This window comes from Lepisosteus platostomus, chromosome 12 (genome assembly GCF_059453375.1).
Source record: "Lepisosteus platostomus isolate fLepPlt1 chromosome 12, fLepPlt1.hap1, whole genome shotgun sequence".
NCBI lineage: Eukaryota > Metazoa > Chordata > Actinopteri > Semionotiformes > Lepisosteidae > Lepisosteus > Lepisosteus platostomus.
This window is the reverse complement of record NC_142622.1, coordinates 10,423,847-10,440,745: the sequence shown is the minus strand read 5'-3', so window position 1 is coordinate 10,440,745 and position 16,899 is coordinate 10,423,847. Positions and strand designations below refer to the sequence as shown.

Here is a 16,899-nt window from a genome sequence, read left to right as displayed (position 1 = left end):
TACCTGTAGGCTGGCAAACAGACCTGTATTGCACTTAAAATTAAATTCAGAAACAATACATGTACTATAGATTTGCAGATATGAAATTCTGCTCTTATAGTAAGCTGCAGTGTCTTTCCTCAAACGCTGAACAATACCAACTGTTAACTCATAATGTACACAGCAACATTCAGACAATTACTTTTCGGTTGTTCCCCGATGTCTGTCTGTTCTTAGTTTTAAGTTCCTCGCCAAGATTTGAAACATACAAAGCCAAGGCAAGGGGATTCTCATCGCTTTCTAAAAAAAAGTCTGTTGCCTTACTCACAATGTTTGACATTTATACAACAACACATTTCTAATAAAATCTGTGTTAATGTAATGTTTTTCAGGAGACATATGCAGCTGTTTTATCACAAATAAAATATTGTACTGCAGAATGGCATAAAGTAAATTTTATCTACTCTACAAATCTATTCATCCGTATTACCATGTGAAGGGGCATGTAAGTTTTAAAAATACTATATTTGTACAATATCTCTGATGATATAGTATAAGTTAAAAAAAGATTCATTAAGACATGTTGTATTGTCCTTGACTTGACCAGGTATGGCCAAATGTCAGAAAATGATGTGATTAAGTGGGAGGGGGCATTCCTTAAATTAATTATACAGTATAATGACATTCACAGTATATAATACTTACATTATTCCTGTTGTGTATATCATTAATTTTGCAGTGTTTGAAAAAAAATGTAGAATTATAATGTCTGTACAATCTAAATGTGCAAAAAAGGCTGAGGTTTTGTATCACCCCATTTCAGGAAACTCCTATTGCAATCTGAAAGTGACAACCAATGACTGAGGATTCTCTACTTGGAAATGTTCACATCAATGATGACGTCAAAGCCAAATTCAAGTGTTGAAGACGCACTAGGAGCACAGGGGAATTAGTCAGGCCAGAAATCTGAAAGTCTACAAAGCAATACATCTCCAAACCTTGCTGTATGCTTCTAAAACATGGGCAGTCTACTAGTGCCAGGCAAAACGCTAAAATAATCTGGGTATGGCTTATGTTAAATAACTTGTCATCTCAGTGGTTCTTGATTTCAATACCTTGGTAGCTGTCGTGCATTTCAGAGAACATCATTTTGAAGAAATCCGGAGCCAGCACACAACCTTGCTTAAGTACAGTGAAGACTACTAAAGAGTCAGATGAGCTGCTGTGATCCAGGACATGCACAAGTGTGCCATCGTGGAACTGTCATATTCTCGAGATAATTTTTTCCAGATAGCTAGACTTCTTCTTTATCATCCAGAGGGCCTCAACACTGACAGGGTCAAAGGCCTTGGTGAGATCAATCAAGAGACTGATGTTCTTTTCTTGACACTTCTCTAAGGGCCGCCATGAGCAAATGCCACGGTTTCCACAGCCTTTCCCGAAGCCACGCTAATTCTCCGGCAGGACGTCTCAGTCTGGGTGAATCACTAGGTGGACCAGATTAATCATGGCAAGTATTTTCCCAGTGACTGAGGGGAAAGATACCTATGATGTGAGAGAGCAACTCCTAATCTGCTTAAATAAGTAGACCATGAAAGCTTCCTTGTGCTCTTGAAGGATGATTCCCTTGTCCTACATGGACTTTCAGTTCAGTCAGCTACTCAAATAAAAGACAGCCACCCCTCAGCTGTGGATGTGAGCTTGTCCTCTGGACACTCAGCAGATGGCTTCTTTGGTCTCTGCCGCAGAATGTGGTCCATGCTTGGAAATGTCCACATCGACCTGGAAATCTCTCAATGGCTTCTTCGGTGATAGATGAGGAACAGTTACAGGTGTTTTTAAAATGCTTTGCCCTCTCAAGTACTTGGACCTTCTCTGTAAGAAAAAGCTTTTCCTTGTGAGCTGAAGGGTGGCAAACATGCAGGGGCCCACTGACAGCTCAGACAGATTCACAGATATTTCACATTATTTTGGATGGCAAAGGACTGAATTTCATCCGCCTTCTGATTCAGTCATTGTGAACTGCATTTCTCAAAGTTTGTCATAGGCAACTTTCTTTGAGATTAATTTTGTCACTGATGTTCTATGAAGTCAATGTTTGTGCTACTAGAACCTCCTCAATCTCTTTGTTGTGACCATCAAAGCTGTCTTAATGCTTGCACATGGGAAGACAGAGGATATTGAAAGATGTTTTACCAACAACAATCATTTTTTAAACTTTTCAATGGTAACTTTGACTTAAAAAGTTCAGTGGTCCACTCGCCATTGTAACAATTTCAATTAAGACACTCTTCATTGATAAGTTTTCATACAAGCTGTCTGTCATTGAGTGCAGTATCTATATCCCATACTATATTTGTCTATAGTGCTACTGTATCTTACGCTAACAGCAGTAATGTAAAAAGCTCAATCACTCCTCTCAAAAAGTCTAGCACAGCTTTTACTGTATGACAGTGCATCGTGACTGTCTCATACTTTTAACCATGTGGACACACAGTATAGTGACAGGCCAATAATCAAAGCTTTATTTTGGTTTTAAAAGGACGTACTTGAACAAGAACAGAATCTGAGACCCCCTCCCAGAACAGCCTTTGGAAGTCAATATTTAAATCTTACATCTCTGTTGCGATTAGGATGCAGCCCCTTTCTTCCAAACAACAAAAAAAGCTTAAATCGATGATCTTAGAGTCCAAACTAGATTCCTAAGCAGTTTGCCACTCTCAGCAGCAAGATAAGATAAACTTTCTTTGACCTGAGAGATGAAGTTGCCATGACGATCAGGGAGTCCACTTTCTATATTGATATTTTGCTGATGTAACAACAAATAGAACTAGATCCTGTGACTGATAACGGTGATTAATTAATACCAATATTGATCCCTACAAGGAAGAGACAAGGCTATTAACTTGAAGCCTGAAAAGTCAATTGTTACCTGGGGCTTGATAGTCATCACTGATGTTAAATCTAAATAAACTGAAACATAAATGATTATGTTAAACTAACTTCTGTCTTTCCTCTGAAGCAAATTCAAGTGTGTATGATTTTTGGCCTGAAACAATATCCCTCTTCCTTCCAACAAATAAATAAACATGTCTTAGAAAATGATCTTATAAGTCATTTTCCTCCATCCTAATATAAAAAAGTAGCTCAACTCAAGAGATGTTTTAACAAGGAAGAAGGGGCTAAATGATCATTTCAAAATTATTTTGGCAACAAACTAGCAACCCACTCCACAAACACACAAAAGCAGAGTATGGTACAGATTACTCAGTTTCATTATTTCTTTGTGCCAATTCTTTTAATTTACTCATGTACGTTGCCTGTTTTGCTGACATTTTGAAGGAAGGCATACATTACAGTATATGCAAATCAAATGAATGTATCTTTCTTAGAACATGCGTTATGGAACAGAATGAACTTAGTGTTATAATGAAGATTCACACTCAGGGCAAAGCCCTGTCCAAACTTACAGTGAGTGCAGAAAAGAGTTATTATAAAAACAAGTTCTTTACTTTGTAAAGATCCACAATGAGAGACAGATGGAGAAGATTTTGTTTGTGTACTTGTAAACCATCCCCTAGTGTTCTTCAAAACATGAAAAGCCATGCAAGAAAGATGGAATCAATGAAGAAATTGAGAGGTTTGTAATAATTAGCACAATTTCAGTATAACCCTATGACATTTTCATAAGGTCTTTAGTCCTTCTCGTTAATATTATGAGATTAAATCTTTTTCAACATGAAACCCTTTTGATATAGAACAGGATATGTCCATTCAACAACAAGCACATTTGGTGGATTGCAGGAAATATCACTTTTCAGTCCCTATCTTTGAAACCTGTAAAGCATGTGTCACAATGACATACCCTAAAGTCAGGACTGGAAACCTAATGTGATAAAATTCCAGAAAAAAAAATGAAGGAAGCCAAATCAGGAAATGACCTCCACCTTTATACAAACTCAGCCCACATCTAATGTGTTTCTAAAGCATGGTAAATAAATACAGTCTAACAATGTATTATCAAGATAGATAAACACTAAGTGAAGCTCTTTTCAGTCAATGTTGTCAAGCTGTTTCTAACTAAGGAAATACAGATCAACAACACATACAGTAGTGATTTTCTGCACAACTATATAAATTGCTGTTGCAAATGGTATACAAAATAATGTTGCTTCAGAAGAAACAATAAGCAAATTTTTATTTGTTACCTAATACTATTATTAATAAGAAATACATTGCTTAAAAAAACGTTTGAACATTTTAAGAACACAGGAAAGTAGAATGATCTCTTGTTATGCAGTTGTGAAAAACTGTAGTTTGTAAGGAAAGGCTTATGAAAGCAAACAGTCATTGTCAGCTCAGACAAGGCAACCTAACAGAACAAGCTGTTGTTGGCAAGACGCAGATGTTGGAAAAATGTTGGCATGCTACAACCTTTCTTCATACAGTAGAGCACAGATCTGTACGGACAGAAAAAAGTCAGCCATAAATCGTTCTTCGGTCAATAAGAAGGGATAGAATTTAGAACAGACAGAATAAAGAATAGGTGGAATTCTTCCACAATATAGCATTGATTGAATATAAAACTTGTTGTTGTGTTTTTGGACAAAATGATCCACAGCTTCTTCTGTTATGTCTTTGGACATATCACGATAGTGTATCTCACAAATGTGCATTTGTATGACTTCTTTCCTTTTTATTACTGTATGTAAATTGCAAGCACATAAAACAGAAGTTTTGTCATTTTTCACCAACAATTTTGAATCAAATATGAATCTATATGGACAGCTTGAAAAGGACCATTTCTTATACTAACATACATGTAATTCTAGTCTTTTGGATTCCCACATAATTATTTACATGTTCTCTATTCCTTTTATTTTCCTCCTAAATATGTAAAATTACTATATACATTGTGTTCTAAAATTTGCTTACTTGTAGTGCCCCCACACATGCATATACTGTACACTGTATAAACACCCAATGCTCCAGAAGAAACAAAAAATAAATTATGCAAAAAATGGTATGAATCTTGTTTACCAGCTCTTTTTCTGCCTAATGCTACATACTGTATACAGTACTGACCACTTAGAAGTCTATAATTTGTCTTAAGTATATTATTTATAGCTTGTTGTAAATGTACAGTAGAAAAACTCATAGTGACAGTAATCAGCTGCAGAGCTTAAGGTGAAGCACTGAAATGACTTCAATACCAACAGAAGAGAGTACATTTCTTAAAACTTGGAAAGTTCGTGGTTTTGCGTACCTTCAACCCATTTTCAGTGCTGCGTACAAAAGCTTGCAGTATCTCAATCCAAAATGAATGCGGGATTTTTTAAAAAGAAGTCAACACCAAATTTCAATTTTTAAAAAATAAAATACAGCTGTCCATGGAAAAACAAAATGTTTTGATGCGTCACAGTCCAAATAAATTGCTCAAGAATCTCCAGCTTCAAAACTGTCACTGTCTAAGCCCAGAAGTGAATACGTATATCAACTGATGAGTCAGTGTATAATCAAAATGGTTATTTAACTATGGATGGAATTCAAAAACCACTTATTGGATATTTCAGCTATCTATTCAAAATGGTCAAACCAAATGCTAAAATAACAACAAAAAGCAACACCATCACCAAAACACCAGCAATAATTGTTATTATAATGATACATTATTAATGTAACAAACAGTAATGCCCAGGGTGTTCACAGAGATCTGAGTGCACGGCACTCAGTTCATCTGATAGGCAAATTTGACTTAAAAAGCCTCCACTGCTTCTCGGGACCATGCTGTATGAACACATGAACTTGAAGCACATGCACTAAGAACACACTAACAGCTAAAAGAAGTGCCCTCTATATCTTCTGCCTTCCTCCTGCCACAGAACTTTGAGAACAATCTAAAAGCAAAAAATGACCTAGAACAGTCTAGTTTGAATTCAGCTGCCTCATATCTTTCCATACTTTCAAAGCATCCTAGTGCACTCTCAGTTCAGTGCGAGCAGAGGCATGGACAACCACAAACAAACAAGGTGGGGAGGGGGAGGTTGTAGGGAACACAGACATCATATCCCCACTAATCACAATCCACAGAGCATCGGCAATAATTTCATCATTTCTGTCATAAATTTGCCAGGGCTGCCATGAAACAGCTAACAATCTGGGCAATTTATTGGCATATTGGCAGGAGGTGATAAGGCTAAAAACAACAGCAGCTAGCAGCTGGTGAGTCGAGATGGGCTGATAACATTGATATGTGCTCCCATACAAAACACCTCCTCCCTTATCTGGGCTTTTTATCAAACTCTTATTACAATAAAGTGTATAGCTTTTTTATGGGGGGGGGGGGGGAGGCAGACAGGAAAGACCTGAAATACAAAAAAAGAAAAGAAAAAAAATCAGATGTAACGTTTCACAGAAAAAAAACAAGGGGAAAATACATAATTTATCACCGTATTATCAGGAAATCCAGGCAGCCTAATCAAGGAGCACTGAGTGACTATTTTTTGCCTTATCATCCAAAGTGGTGGAAACGGAGAAGGAATTATCAGCCTTCTGCAGATTGCTGGGTTGGAATTTTAATGGTAATAATCGGGTTTCTGATGGTATATCTTCTCCGCTTATCTTTCCCATTATCTCCCCTTATCATCCCAGTCATCAGAGCAAATTAATGGTGCTCTTTCAGCATTCCCTTTTTATCACAGCTCAGAGAGCACCCAAGGGGAAAGAATAAGCAAAATATTAAAATACTGCATAAATCACAATTTTAGATAACAGGGCAATGTATGCAGGGGAAAAAACTGTGCCCAACAACCTTTTTGTCCTTTAGAATGACTGTCTTCACTGACTTTCTGCATTCAGTCTTTTCAGCCTTTCCAGAGTTCCTGAGGTACAAAACACTGAGGCACTGACCTTTCTGCTTAAATCCATGTGTACAGTCCCCCGAATGCCTTGTTCTATGTGCAAGTATGGAATCAATCACACAACCTAATATTTCAAATCAATTAGTTTCTCCATGCCAGTTAAAGAGGAATTCTCTAAGTCCTGTCTAAACCTTACCCTCTAATCTTGTTTTGAATCCAATATATATGCCTGAGAACTCTGATTACTTCCAAGCAATTCAACCTGAGTAGAAAGGTTTTTTTCTTCTTAAAATGAAACAATGCACTGGTTTTATGGAGAGAAATACAACACAAACAAATGTCTGCTTAACAAGCAACGCATGTGCCACAGATACTATTGTACTATAAAACAGAGGTATCTATAAGAACAACGTACCCGCGTTAATATTTGCGATCTTCCTAGAGGTTTGGATATACAGTCCAATTCTTTTTCAAATACTCAGCCATGAGTTACCAAAATCTAGTCTCAAAATAAAGAAGAAAGGATAATGGCCTAGTACACCCTCTTCATTCACACTTCTACAAGAAAAGTCTTCATGTCTAACATACGAGAGGATACTATTAGCATAACGTCATTCTTCAGCTTTTGAATACTGTGTAAATTAAAGAAGATTATTCCACAAGCTTTTGGTATTTTAGCAGCAGCTGCATTTAAGTACTGAGGTATCTCATTCTATCAACAAGGCAGAAAAAATGGTCTGTAGATGACAGTTAATATAAGAGCAGTGAATACTAAATTAATGATTTCATTCAGCACACTGAAGAACGTTATATTAGACATTTACAAACATTTTTGTATTTCTATCCTTTTGTAGTTCAACAAGACTGCTGTATTGCAATCATCTACCTACAGAAGTCAAAAGTACAGAAAACCACCCTGCTGATATATCTAAATTATTATTTTAAAAATGTTAATCAATCTCAAATGTTTTACACAGGTCACAGCTTTGACAGCGTAACTGACAGTTTGCTATAAGGCTGCTATTCGCCTGTTATTCAATTATTTATATTTTTTCCCATCATCAACTATAATGTTCAAACAATGCACAAATTAAGCCAGTCCTCATTCTTTTCATAATTTTTAAACTCGGACAAACTGGATTGATGGCATTCAGAAATGTTCTGTCTAAACATATTCAGAGATTTCTTCAACCTCAAGACCAAGCTGCTCTATTTATATAATTAAGTGAAAAAATAGGAGCAAATGGTGTTTCCCCTCCTACTACAAACTATCAATCCCAATCGTTAAAAAACACAGATATATAAGGCAACAGCAAACTCGTTTAGAAAAGGGTAAAAAGAACTGTTGCACAAATGAAGCCATGATTACAGTATGTACTATAAATTTCTCATTGGACACAACAAAATATTGCACAAACATATACAATCCAAAAAGATAAAAGCAAAAAGAAATTAAAACATTATTTTTTAATTGCATTCCCATACGTGAAGATTGTATTAAACGTGCACAATACTGTCTTTCACCTGCCTAATCAGAGACACATGTCAATCAACGCGAGAGACACAAAAAAGGATCCCCATGACTTCTAAAAATGAATCTTGATTTTGAGAATCCAATGAAGGCAGGTACGTCTACTTGTACTTCTAAAAAAAACACTGAATACTGAAATCTATTCAATGTTTCCCACACTACAGTAGATCAATAAAACTGTGAATAGCGAACACTTCAGCATGTTCAAGACAAGTTAATTACAGCACATCAGTGAACAATAACCAACCTGATATAGATATCTGGATCGGTTCGTAAAACGTTTTAAGACTGGATCCTTTTAGCAGCATATCTTTTTTACAGAAATTGATACACTTCCATTTTTTTCAGTTTTAAATGTTATTTTTTCTCAACCAAGAAATCTACTGTATTTAAAATATACCGTGCTCCTTAAATTGTATCGGTTAAATCAAATGATGACGTCTTATTATCTTATCAATCAAGTAAAGTTATTCCCCGTAAATTAAAGTTACAAAATTGTTCGTCTAATACTTAGAATTAATTCAGCCTTAATTTTATTTTACAACCGTTTTGTTTTTTTTTTCTCAAGAGGGTGTTTCTACTGTATGAACTTATCTGAAAGGCCTTTATATATACAGTACGTACAGTATGAACTTCACGAAAATGGCATTTGGGGTATATTGACGCTGTTGTTCAACAGACCATTGAACAATATACTCTAGGTTACAAGAAATGTAAGATTATCCAATAATTATTTTGTTGTGGTAATGAGTACTAACAAGAACATTAATTCAATTGCAAAAGAAAAACAGCTTAGAGCTCTGAATTATAATAATTCAAGAATTATTTACGGTAGGTGAGTTATTAAATGTAATTGTATACGATACGAAAATCAGTTGTTTTTTGAGATTCCGACAGTTATCATCATGGGTTTTCATAATGATAAAGCCAAAAAAATCAAAAACGTAAGGTTCAAAATGTTAATACTATTTTACATTAAACAAGGTGTTGCGCTGTGAACTTCATTACAATATTCGTAACTGTAATTCGTACCAATAACAGTAACACAGAAACAGAAAAAAAAAGAAAATCTTATTCAGTTAAAAGAGTCTGATCCTAATGAGCTAATGCTAGGTACTGGAAAATTATTATTATTATTATTATTATTATTATTATTATTATTATTATTATTATTATTACTACTACTACTACCAATAGACCGTCTTAATCACAGCACTGAAGTCAACATGTTCTGTTTATATTAAATGTGTAGATTGGTTTACATCAGAATTGCAATATAACAGTTTTTATGATGTCATATTTTTTCCTGTAATAGAAAACTCAGCCGAACTTCCACAAAGTGCACCAGCCTAGCATCTACCAGCCTCAAAACTTCGAGCACAGTTGGCAAGTTAGGGGAAAACACACATTTATAACACAATCATAAGAAGACAGGTCATTGACGACAGGTAAGCCAAATGCATAATAACAAGAGAACAAAAACCCAAACTCTCAAATAACAGCGTATATGTAAAAAGTAAAAACAGGGACGCTTAAATCTTTAGCAACATCCGAAACAAGACAATACGGCCTTAGAACTAAAGCGAGCTTTTTTACCGTCCTATAACTTTTTCTAGAGCCTTTAACAGATTTAACAATACAGCAAAGCGGAAAAAACTCACGTTTGATCTGCCTTGGGTTGCTCTGTTTCCTTCGGGACATGGCTGCTCTGTGCTGGTCAGTGGATCCAGGTGTAGCACTGACAGATCGATAGGTTTTGGTTCATCCAAGCGCCAATCAATGCCTGGGGTTTGAGATGAAAATGAAATGGGGGGAAAAGGGACGAATTGGGATCACTCTTGTTTCACTCTCCCCCTCTCTCTCTCTCTCCGTCTCTTTTACTCTCTCCTTCTTCTCTCGCTTGCTCGCTCCCTCTTAACTACTCACTCTTTCTTCTCTACTGTTCTCCGAGATGAAGCTGCACAGAGCTGCGATCCGCACGGACTGACTGAAGAGGTGAAAGCGTTTCGCGCTTTTGTTTGAAGATAAGGTTTGTGCCTCCCCGGGTGCCGTAGCCACAGCCACTGAACTTGAATGACCATGTGCTGCTGAAGTGTTGCCTTTTTAGTATCTTTTCACTGGCCATAGGTATTGAAGGGGAGTTCGACAATTTTTAGCTATTAAGTCACCTGCTATTTTTTGCAGCAGAGGAAATCAGTCTGGAGTAATATAAAATTATGACTGAGAGACTGCATTACTGAGCCTGAATGACATGTTCTATCTAAACCTGAACATGCATTAGACTGCTTCAGAAGACAAGATGTATATTAATATGATTTTTAAAGTATTTGAATTTTGTAATGCATCTGGTTTTTATGTACAATTTAAATGCATCATGCATAAATAATCAAGTGAAAATAAATGTAAAATAACCGATCATAACGTAGTTCTGATAGCACACGTTTAACTCTAAAGAGATTATTGTCTGAGAAATGAAATTGCTTTGAGCTGAAATGATACATGTGTGCTCTCCTGCAGTATTCGTGCTTTAAGGCATTAGGGAAATGCATCTATGAATTATATAGTTTTAAATCAGCAGCTGCAGCGTATACGTTTTCATAAAACAATTCACTATAGTCTCCAAAATATGACTTTAACAAAGAGCAACAACAATTATCTACAACACTGACGTGACACTGATTGGAACCTAATTAGAATATATTTAAAATATCAGATTAAGTAAAAATTTAATTGAAACTGTTTTTAAAGAAAAGTAGGCATTTATTAAACGTATACAGGCCCTAGGTGTCACTTAATGATATCATGTCTTTAAGTGGTATTATTAAAAGATCCTTGTAGTTTGCCTTCGGATTTTCAACCAATTAACAAATACAGGCACACGGTCTAAACCTGAGTGAACACAATGCTAAAAAAATTCAAATGAAAATGGCTGAGGGCTGTACAAAGGTATACTTTTCAGGATGTGCGATTATCTAAAACTGATAGACAGCCTTGTATCTTACGACTCTTTAAACATTGATCAAATGTAATAGCGTTTACCCCTGAAACAGTACATAAAAATCGAAATCAAATAGTTTAAATACTCAATAAAAATAACTTTCCGATGGATCACTATGCTGCACTGTTCACAAGACGCTAATGACAACAATAAAATATATATTTTTAAATCACTGTCGTGGTAGATGTGAGTTGATGCGTGTTGTGTGTCTTCAGACGTTCTCACTTTTATTTCAGGTGATGCATTTAACTGCACATCTCGAGCAGTTTCGTGGATGCATACTAATGTAGCATTTATCACCTGTTGGGTTGATCCGCTTCATTCACGCTGACAACATGAACAAGTAATAATGATATCAAATATTATTGCAAAACACTGAGCGTTTCTTTAAGTTTGATCTTCTTAAAGACTGATACTGTAACTGTCCCCTCTGTATTATTGTTTCAGTATTGTATTTCATCTTCTATTATGACGTCTGCAGGCTGTATTTAGTTGCATGAAAGTGCTCTAAATATTAAAAGATAAAAGTACACAAATGTGAGCTGATTATATTTTATAGCAAGAAGATGTGAATATTTTTAAATTTCCTAACTTTTATGTATCATTTTCCATACATAGCTTAAATTAAATAAGTCTGAGCGCCTACTGTGTTCTTAAATTCGTCGAAAGCTTACAGTTCCATACACACATGGTTGAGATTTTATTTTCTTCTTCATTTCATCGCCATAAGAGAAAAGGTGTATTTTTTCTTGTTTAATACATAATCACGGTTCTTCTTGTTCCTTGTTCTAGTGAGTGCGTGGAGTCTGGGAAACACGTTATCAGTTTAAAAAAGAGTTGTTGCCGAGAGTCAGTGCAATTAAGCATCCTTTCACACCTGTAAACTTTTCGAGTACTTGAAGTATTTTTGCAATTTCTGTTTACGGTTGTCAGTCTAATTTACAGAAAGGTCATATTTTTTTTAAAGAATAATGGAATCTCTTAAAACAACTATCCATTAATAGAACGCTGTATTATTATTATTGGTACAAAAGAGAGATATTAAATGATTTTGACCAGTTATGTGTTTCGAAGCATACTTTGAAGTGGAAAACAAATATACGTGGAAAATTCAGAATATGCTTTTTTGTTAAATGTACAGGTATTAGTTCATACCGTTACCTTAGATGTGTTATCTAAAACACATCCAAAGTTACTGCAGCACACCTAGGATGCTTTTATCCCTAATTTATAATTGCCGTCAGAATTGTGGTTTTTGAAATCATTAACAAATCGCGTTATTTTCAGAGTAAAACCACGAGATAAAAAGAATGTTATTTGGAAAAGAAAAACTTCAAGTAACTAAACACCCATGTTGATTTTCATAAAAGATTCGCCTGTCAGCTGAAGCATATCAGCGTTGTTGAAGTCACAGCAAGACGCTTTTTTCTCCTTTTGAGGTCCAGTATATACTGAGGAGTTACATACCGTATATTTTCTTTGCCAAAAGCTTTGGTGTTCCATAGCCCCACCGTATCCAAACACCTTTTAAAAAGTTAATTAACGTTCTACGAAAAAAAAACTTTTTAAAAAATCGGGCTAACGCAAATTCCTCAATATCTAAGAAAACAAATTCTAGAAGTCGAAACTTTATTTTTTTCCCCCCCAAAATGTATTAAATTCTTTTTAGTAGTGAGGGAATTTAAGTGCGAGAGAAAGTGAGAATTCCTTAACTTAAAGGATTGCGAAGTGTATTCATCAATGTTTCCTTACAAGCATACTTGGGGAGACAATCAAAAGTTAGTCTTTCATTCTAAATGTAGGATAATTCTAGAACTGATCATTTTCCCTTTTCCTTTCATCTGCAATGTTTGTTCCCGCATTTCGCGGTGCTGTGCCAGTGGAAGGGATTTGACACTTGCCTTGTCTTTGTGTGAATCACTTGCCAGGATCACTAGTGTTCCCGGCAGCACAGGGCATCGTTGCACAGTCGTTAAGGATTCATACAGACTCTCTCTCAGGGGAGCGGTAAAGAAAAAAAAACACAATTCAGTTTCTTTTTTTTTACATCATCTTTGAAATATACTGCATGTCAGATTTATCTAATGTAATTCACCGAGTAATTATAAAACGATACCCCCTACACCTTGATATATATATATTGTAATTAAAATTAGGATTGAAACTACTCTCGTCCTTTTGTTGTATTAAACAAATCTGTTTCCTTTTGGAATGTGAAGTCAGTACACTTTCTCCTAAAGTTACGTGGTTTATTTCACAAATTATTTTTTTTAGCTTTCTTGTTGAAAACAATATAAACACACAAGCCAAATTCTTGCACAAAATGAAATAGTTCTTTACGGTTTTTTATGCTTGTTGTATTCTAAATAATTCTTCCACCTATCATCTTTCATAAGTTTTAAATAATCAATGTGCAACTTTTGAGGTATACTGAGATAAATTAATGTTCAAAAGCTCTATGGATCATCAAGACTATATTAATCACATGAAAACCACTTCGAAAATGCAGAAGTGTTTGAAGAAAATATCTTTATTGTTCCCTTGCAGAAAAAGGATAATTTCAAAAAGGATTTACGAATTTTGGAATTCATTTTGGAAGATATGGAGAAGAAGAGACAGAGATACACTGAGCTACATTGTAAGAAGTCCTACTCTGTTATCAGATTGGTTCTGAGCTCACTGACCTCAGTGTCATACTGTATGTGAAGAGTTCCTGTTTCTTTCTCAAATTATCACAGTCTTGGATTTCTGAATTTTATTGCACAGGTGTTTGAAAGGTATACTATTGTTAAAACAAACAGGGCAGGCACATCACTGGTAAGGCTTTTCTCGTCTTTAATTCTAAAATGAACTTAATGTGGAGCAAATTCCTTAGGATACTGTACATGTATTGTCTTGGTTGATTTATTAAAAGCTGTGTTTTTTATCCTACATGTAAATTGCCTTTTTATGAAAACAACAGCATTTTTTATATTTTCAGATTTTTCTCAAGCTCAATTTCTTTACAATAAAGTAAAAACTGCACCGATCTGATCAAATTTATAGCTGTGATACGACATTCTTTTCCTAATTAACTCTGACAAAATATTTATGTCACACAACCACACCAGATCAACACCTGACGTTTCTACACACAATGTTATAGTGAATGCTTTGTCAAATTATTTGTGAACAACTGATCTCGTTGTGTCAGGAGAGTTTCAGGCTTAACGTATAATTTTAGATTTAGTGGAGATGATGAGAACAAGCGAATGTAATGTTATTTTACCTGCTCATAAATAAACCTGTTTTTGTTTTTCTTTGTTTTTTTGTTATTGCTTCACACATTTTGGATTAAACTGTCTTTACCATGAGAATGCTATTGGAATAATCTATATCTTACCTACCACTTGGAAATATTTCAGATAAATAATGGACCAAAAGGATTATTTGATGTGCTGTTTCTCATAATAACTAGTCATCTTCATATTTTAATTCTAATCCTCATATCTTGTGTTTACCATAAACTGATAAAAACGTACAGCTTTAGGGGAAAAATATTTGTTGCATATACAGTACATTCTTCAATGGTTTGTTTCAAACAGTGTCATTCTTCTTCAGCTTACAGTATATCATTAAACAGGGAAAACACTTAAACAATAGCACAGAAGGAGACAGTGGGTTCTTGTTTATTAAAAGCTGCTCTGGTCTTAAACCATCATTTTGGATGTTCTTTATGTATGTACAGCAAATGAGTTATGTTGGAGACGTCTAGGTGCTAAGGGTTGATAGATTATTGTAGTCTTTGTTATTTTTGTTCTGCATTGTCTAACCACTAACATTATATTAAGAATGAATGTTCAAAAATTGAAAGTTATTATTTTTGAGTTTTTTTCATGTGAATAATATCAACATTGTATTGTAATTGACTCATAAATCTAAAGATAACAATAGCTAACAGTGGGAAAAGCTATGTAGTTAATTTCCAGAATCATAAATTCAGTTTTCAAAATGGTCTTTTTTAAAATAAAATAGTGCTTTCTGGAAAGGAACGATTAAAAAAAAACTTGCTTCGTCATAAGAAAGCTTTTTTATCATCATTACTCAGATTTTAAGTATCATTTCTTAAACAGTTGCAGAGACTGGAAATCGCCTTCCTCAATTAGCCAGTTGAACTGTCAAGTAAGACAAGCAAGTCGCCTGTGAAATTATCTTGTAACCCAATTTCAGGACTTTGGAATGGAGTTTGAAACTACAGTATAATTTTAAGGGTTAACTAGTCAACTATGTTGCACTTTGTGCTTCTCCAAGAAATATTTTTTAGGTGGCCTGCTGTAGTATGTATGTAGTATCCCTTTCCAATTTGAAGACGCAAGTGAAGAACTCCTTTGGAAGAAGACCTTGCTGAGTAACTGTTGGTTTTGTTTCCCGGCCGACGGTGCCTTTGAGCTAACCATGAAAAGAAACATCCCAAATACGATCTTGAAGTGACGTTCATAATCGAGGTCTATAAGAATAATGTTCAAGGCAATGGGCTCTTGCTGTACGTTGCAAAAATGCACAAATTCGTTGATTTTTGTACCAATGCGAGAGTTACAGAATGACTAAGTTGTTTTAAGAAGAGACTTGGATTGATTATTCTTACCTATTTATTTCTTACTCTCATGCGTCTTAAGAAACTTCTTGGAGGAACTCTAACTGCTGTTGTAGTTTACACCTGCAAGCAGTATCTTTGAGCAGACCATCAACAGAAATATCCCAAAGCTCACAGAATAGGTTACTCTGAAATTGAATGTTCAAGCTAGAAGGCAAGACAGACTGGGTCATGGGCTGTAGTATTGCAGAACTGCAGATGTCCCTTGGTACATTCTTTAGTTGCTTTTTCTGTAAAGCTAACAGAATACTACATTATGAATATTATAAAATATTAGAGGTCAAACAACAATAGGCCTTGTCAGATTTTGGAAAATGCATAATATTGTATTGTTAATTTGGTATATAAATGTGCAGATTTTTTGCAGGAATTTAAGAACATAAGAAGAAGCATTTCAAATGAGAAGCAACCATTAGCAGCTCAATGGGCTGCTGCTAACTTGATGAGCCAATGTTCTAACTTCCTATGTACAAATAATACTCCTGTTATCTGTCATGAATGCTCACAAACTAATTTCCATTTGTATCACTAGGTTCTTTGATCCTCATTGATCTTAAAACATATCCTGGACTGACTAGGTCAATGCCTTTCAGGATCTGGAATATCCTATTCAATTCCCCACACGATCTTCTCTGTTCCAAGCTAAATAAGCTTAAGTTTCCTTAATCTACAGTATAAGAGTATGTAGTTCCCTCCAGACCAGGAATTAGGCTGGTTGCTATCTTCTGTACTGGCTCTGGAGCAGAAATAGTTTTCTGTTGCATGGTACCAAAGTTGAACATTAAATTCTAAATGAGAAGTAACTTGCATATCCTATACTGTAGTTTTAACATTATATCTCTTGATTGTAGTTTGAGCTGTACTGTACACTATATTCAAATTTTCTGTTGGCATTTTG

The 16,899-nt window shown here is 35.1% G+C and overlaps 1 protein-coding gene across 2 annotated transcripts in view; it reads right to left on the bottom strand.

Moving 5' to 3' along the window:
• Window positions 1-10,537, bottom strand: part of zfpm2a (zinc finger protein, FOG family member 2a) — a 179,166-nt gene extending 168,629 nt beyond the window's left edge. The window contains exons 1-2 of one of the 2 annotated variants that reach the window (XM_088600918.1): window positions 10,297-10,536; window positions 10,032-10,153 (exon numbers count right to left, since the gene is read on the bottom strand). In XM_088600918.1, the coding sequence (XP_088457044.1) occupies window positions 10,032-10,071 (40 nt within the window). In that variant the 5' untranslated portion in view covers window positions 10,072-10,153; window positions 10,297-10,536. Of the gene's footprint in view, window positions 1-10,031 lie in introns of both variants that reach the window. The other variant, XM_088600919.1, reaches the window with a different exon arrangement.
• Window positions 10,538-16,899: the final 6,362 nt, after the last annotated feature.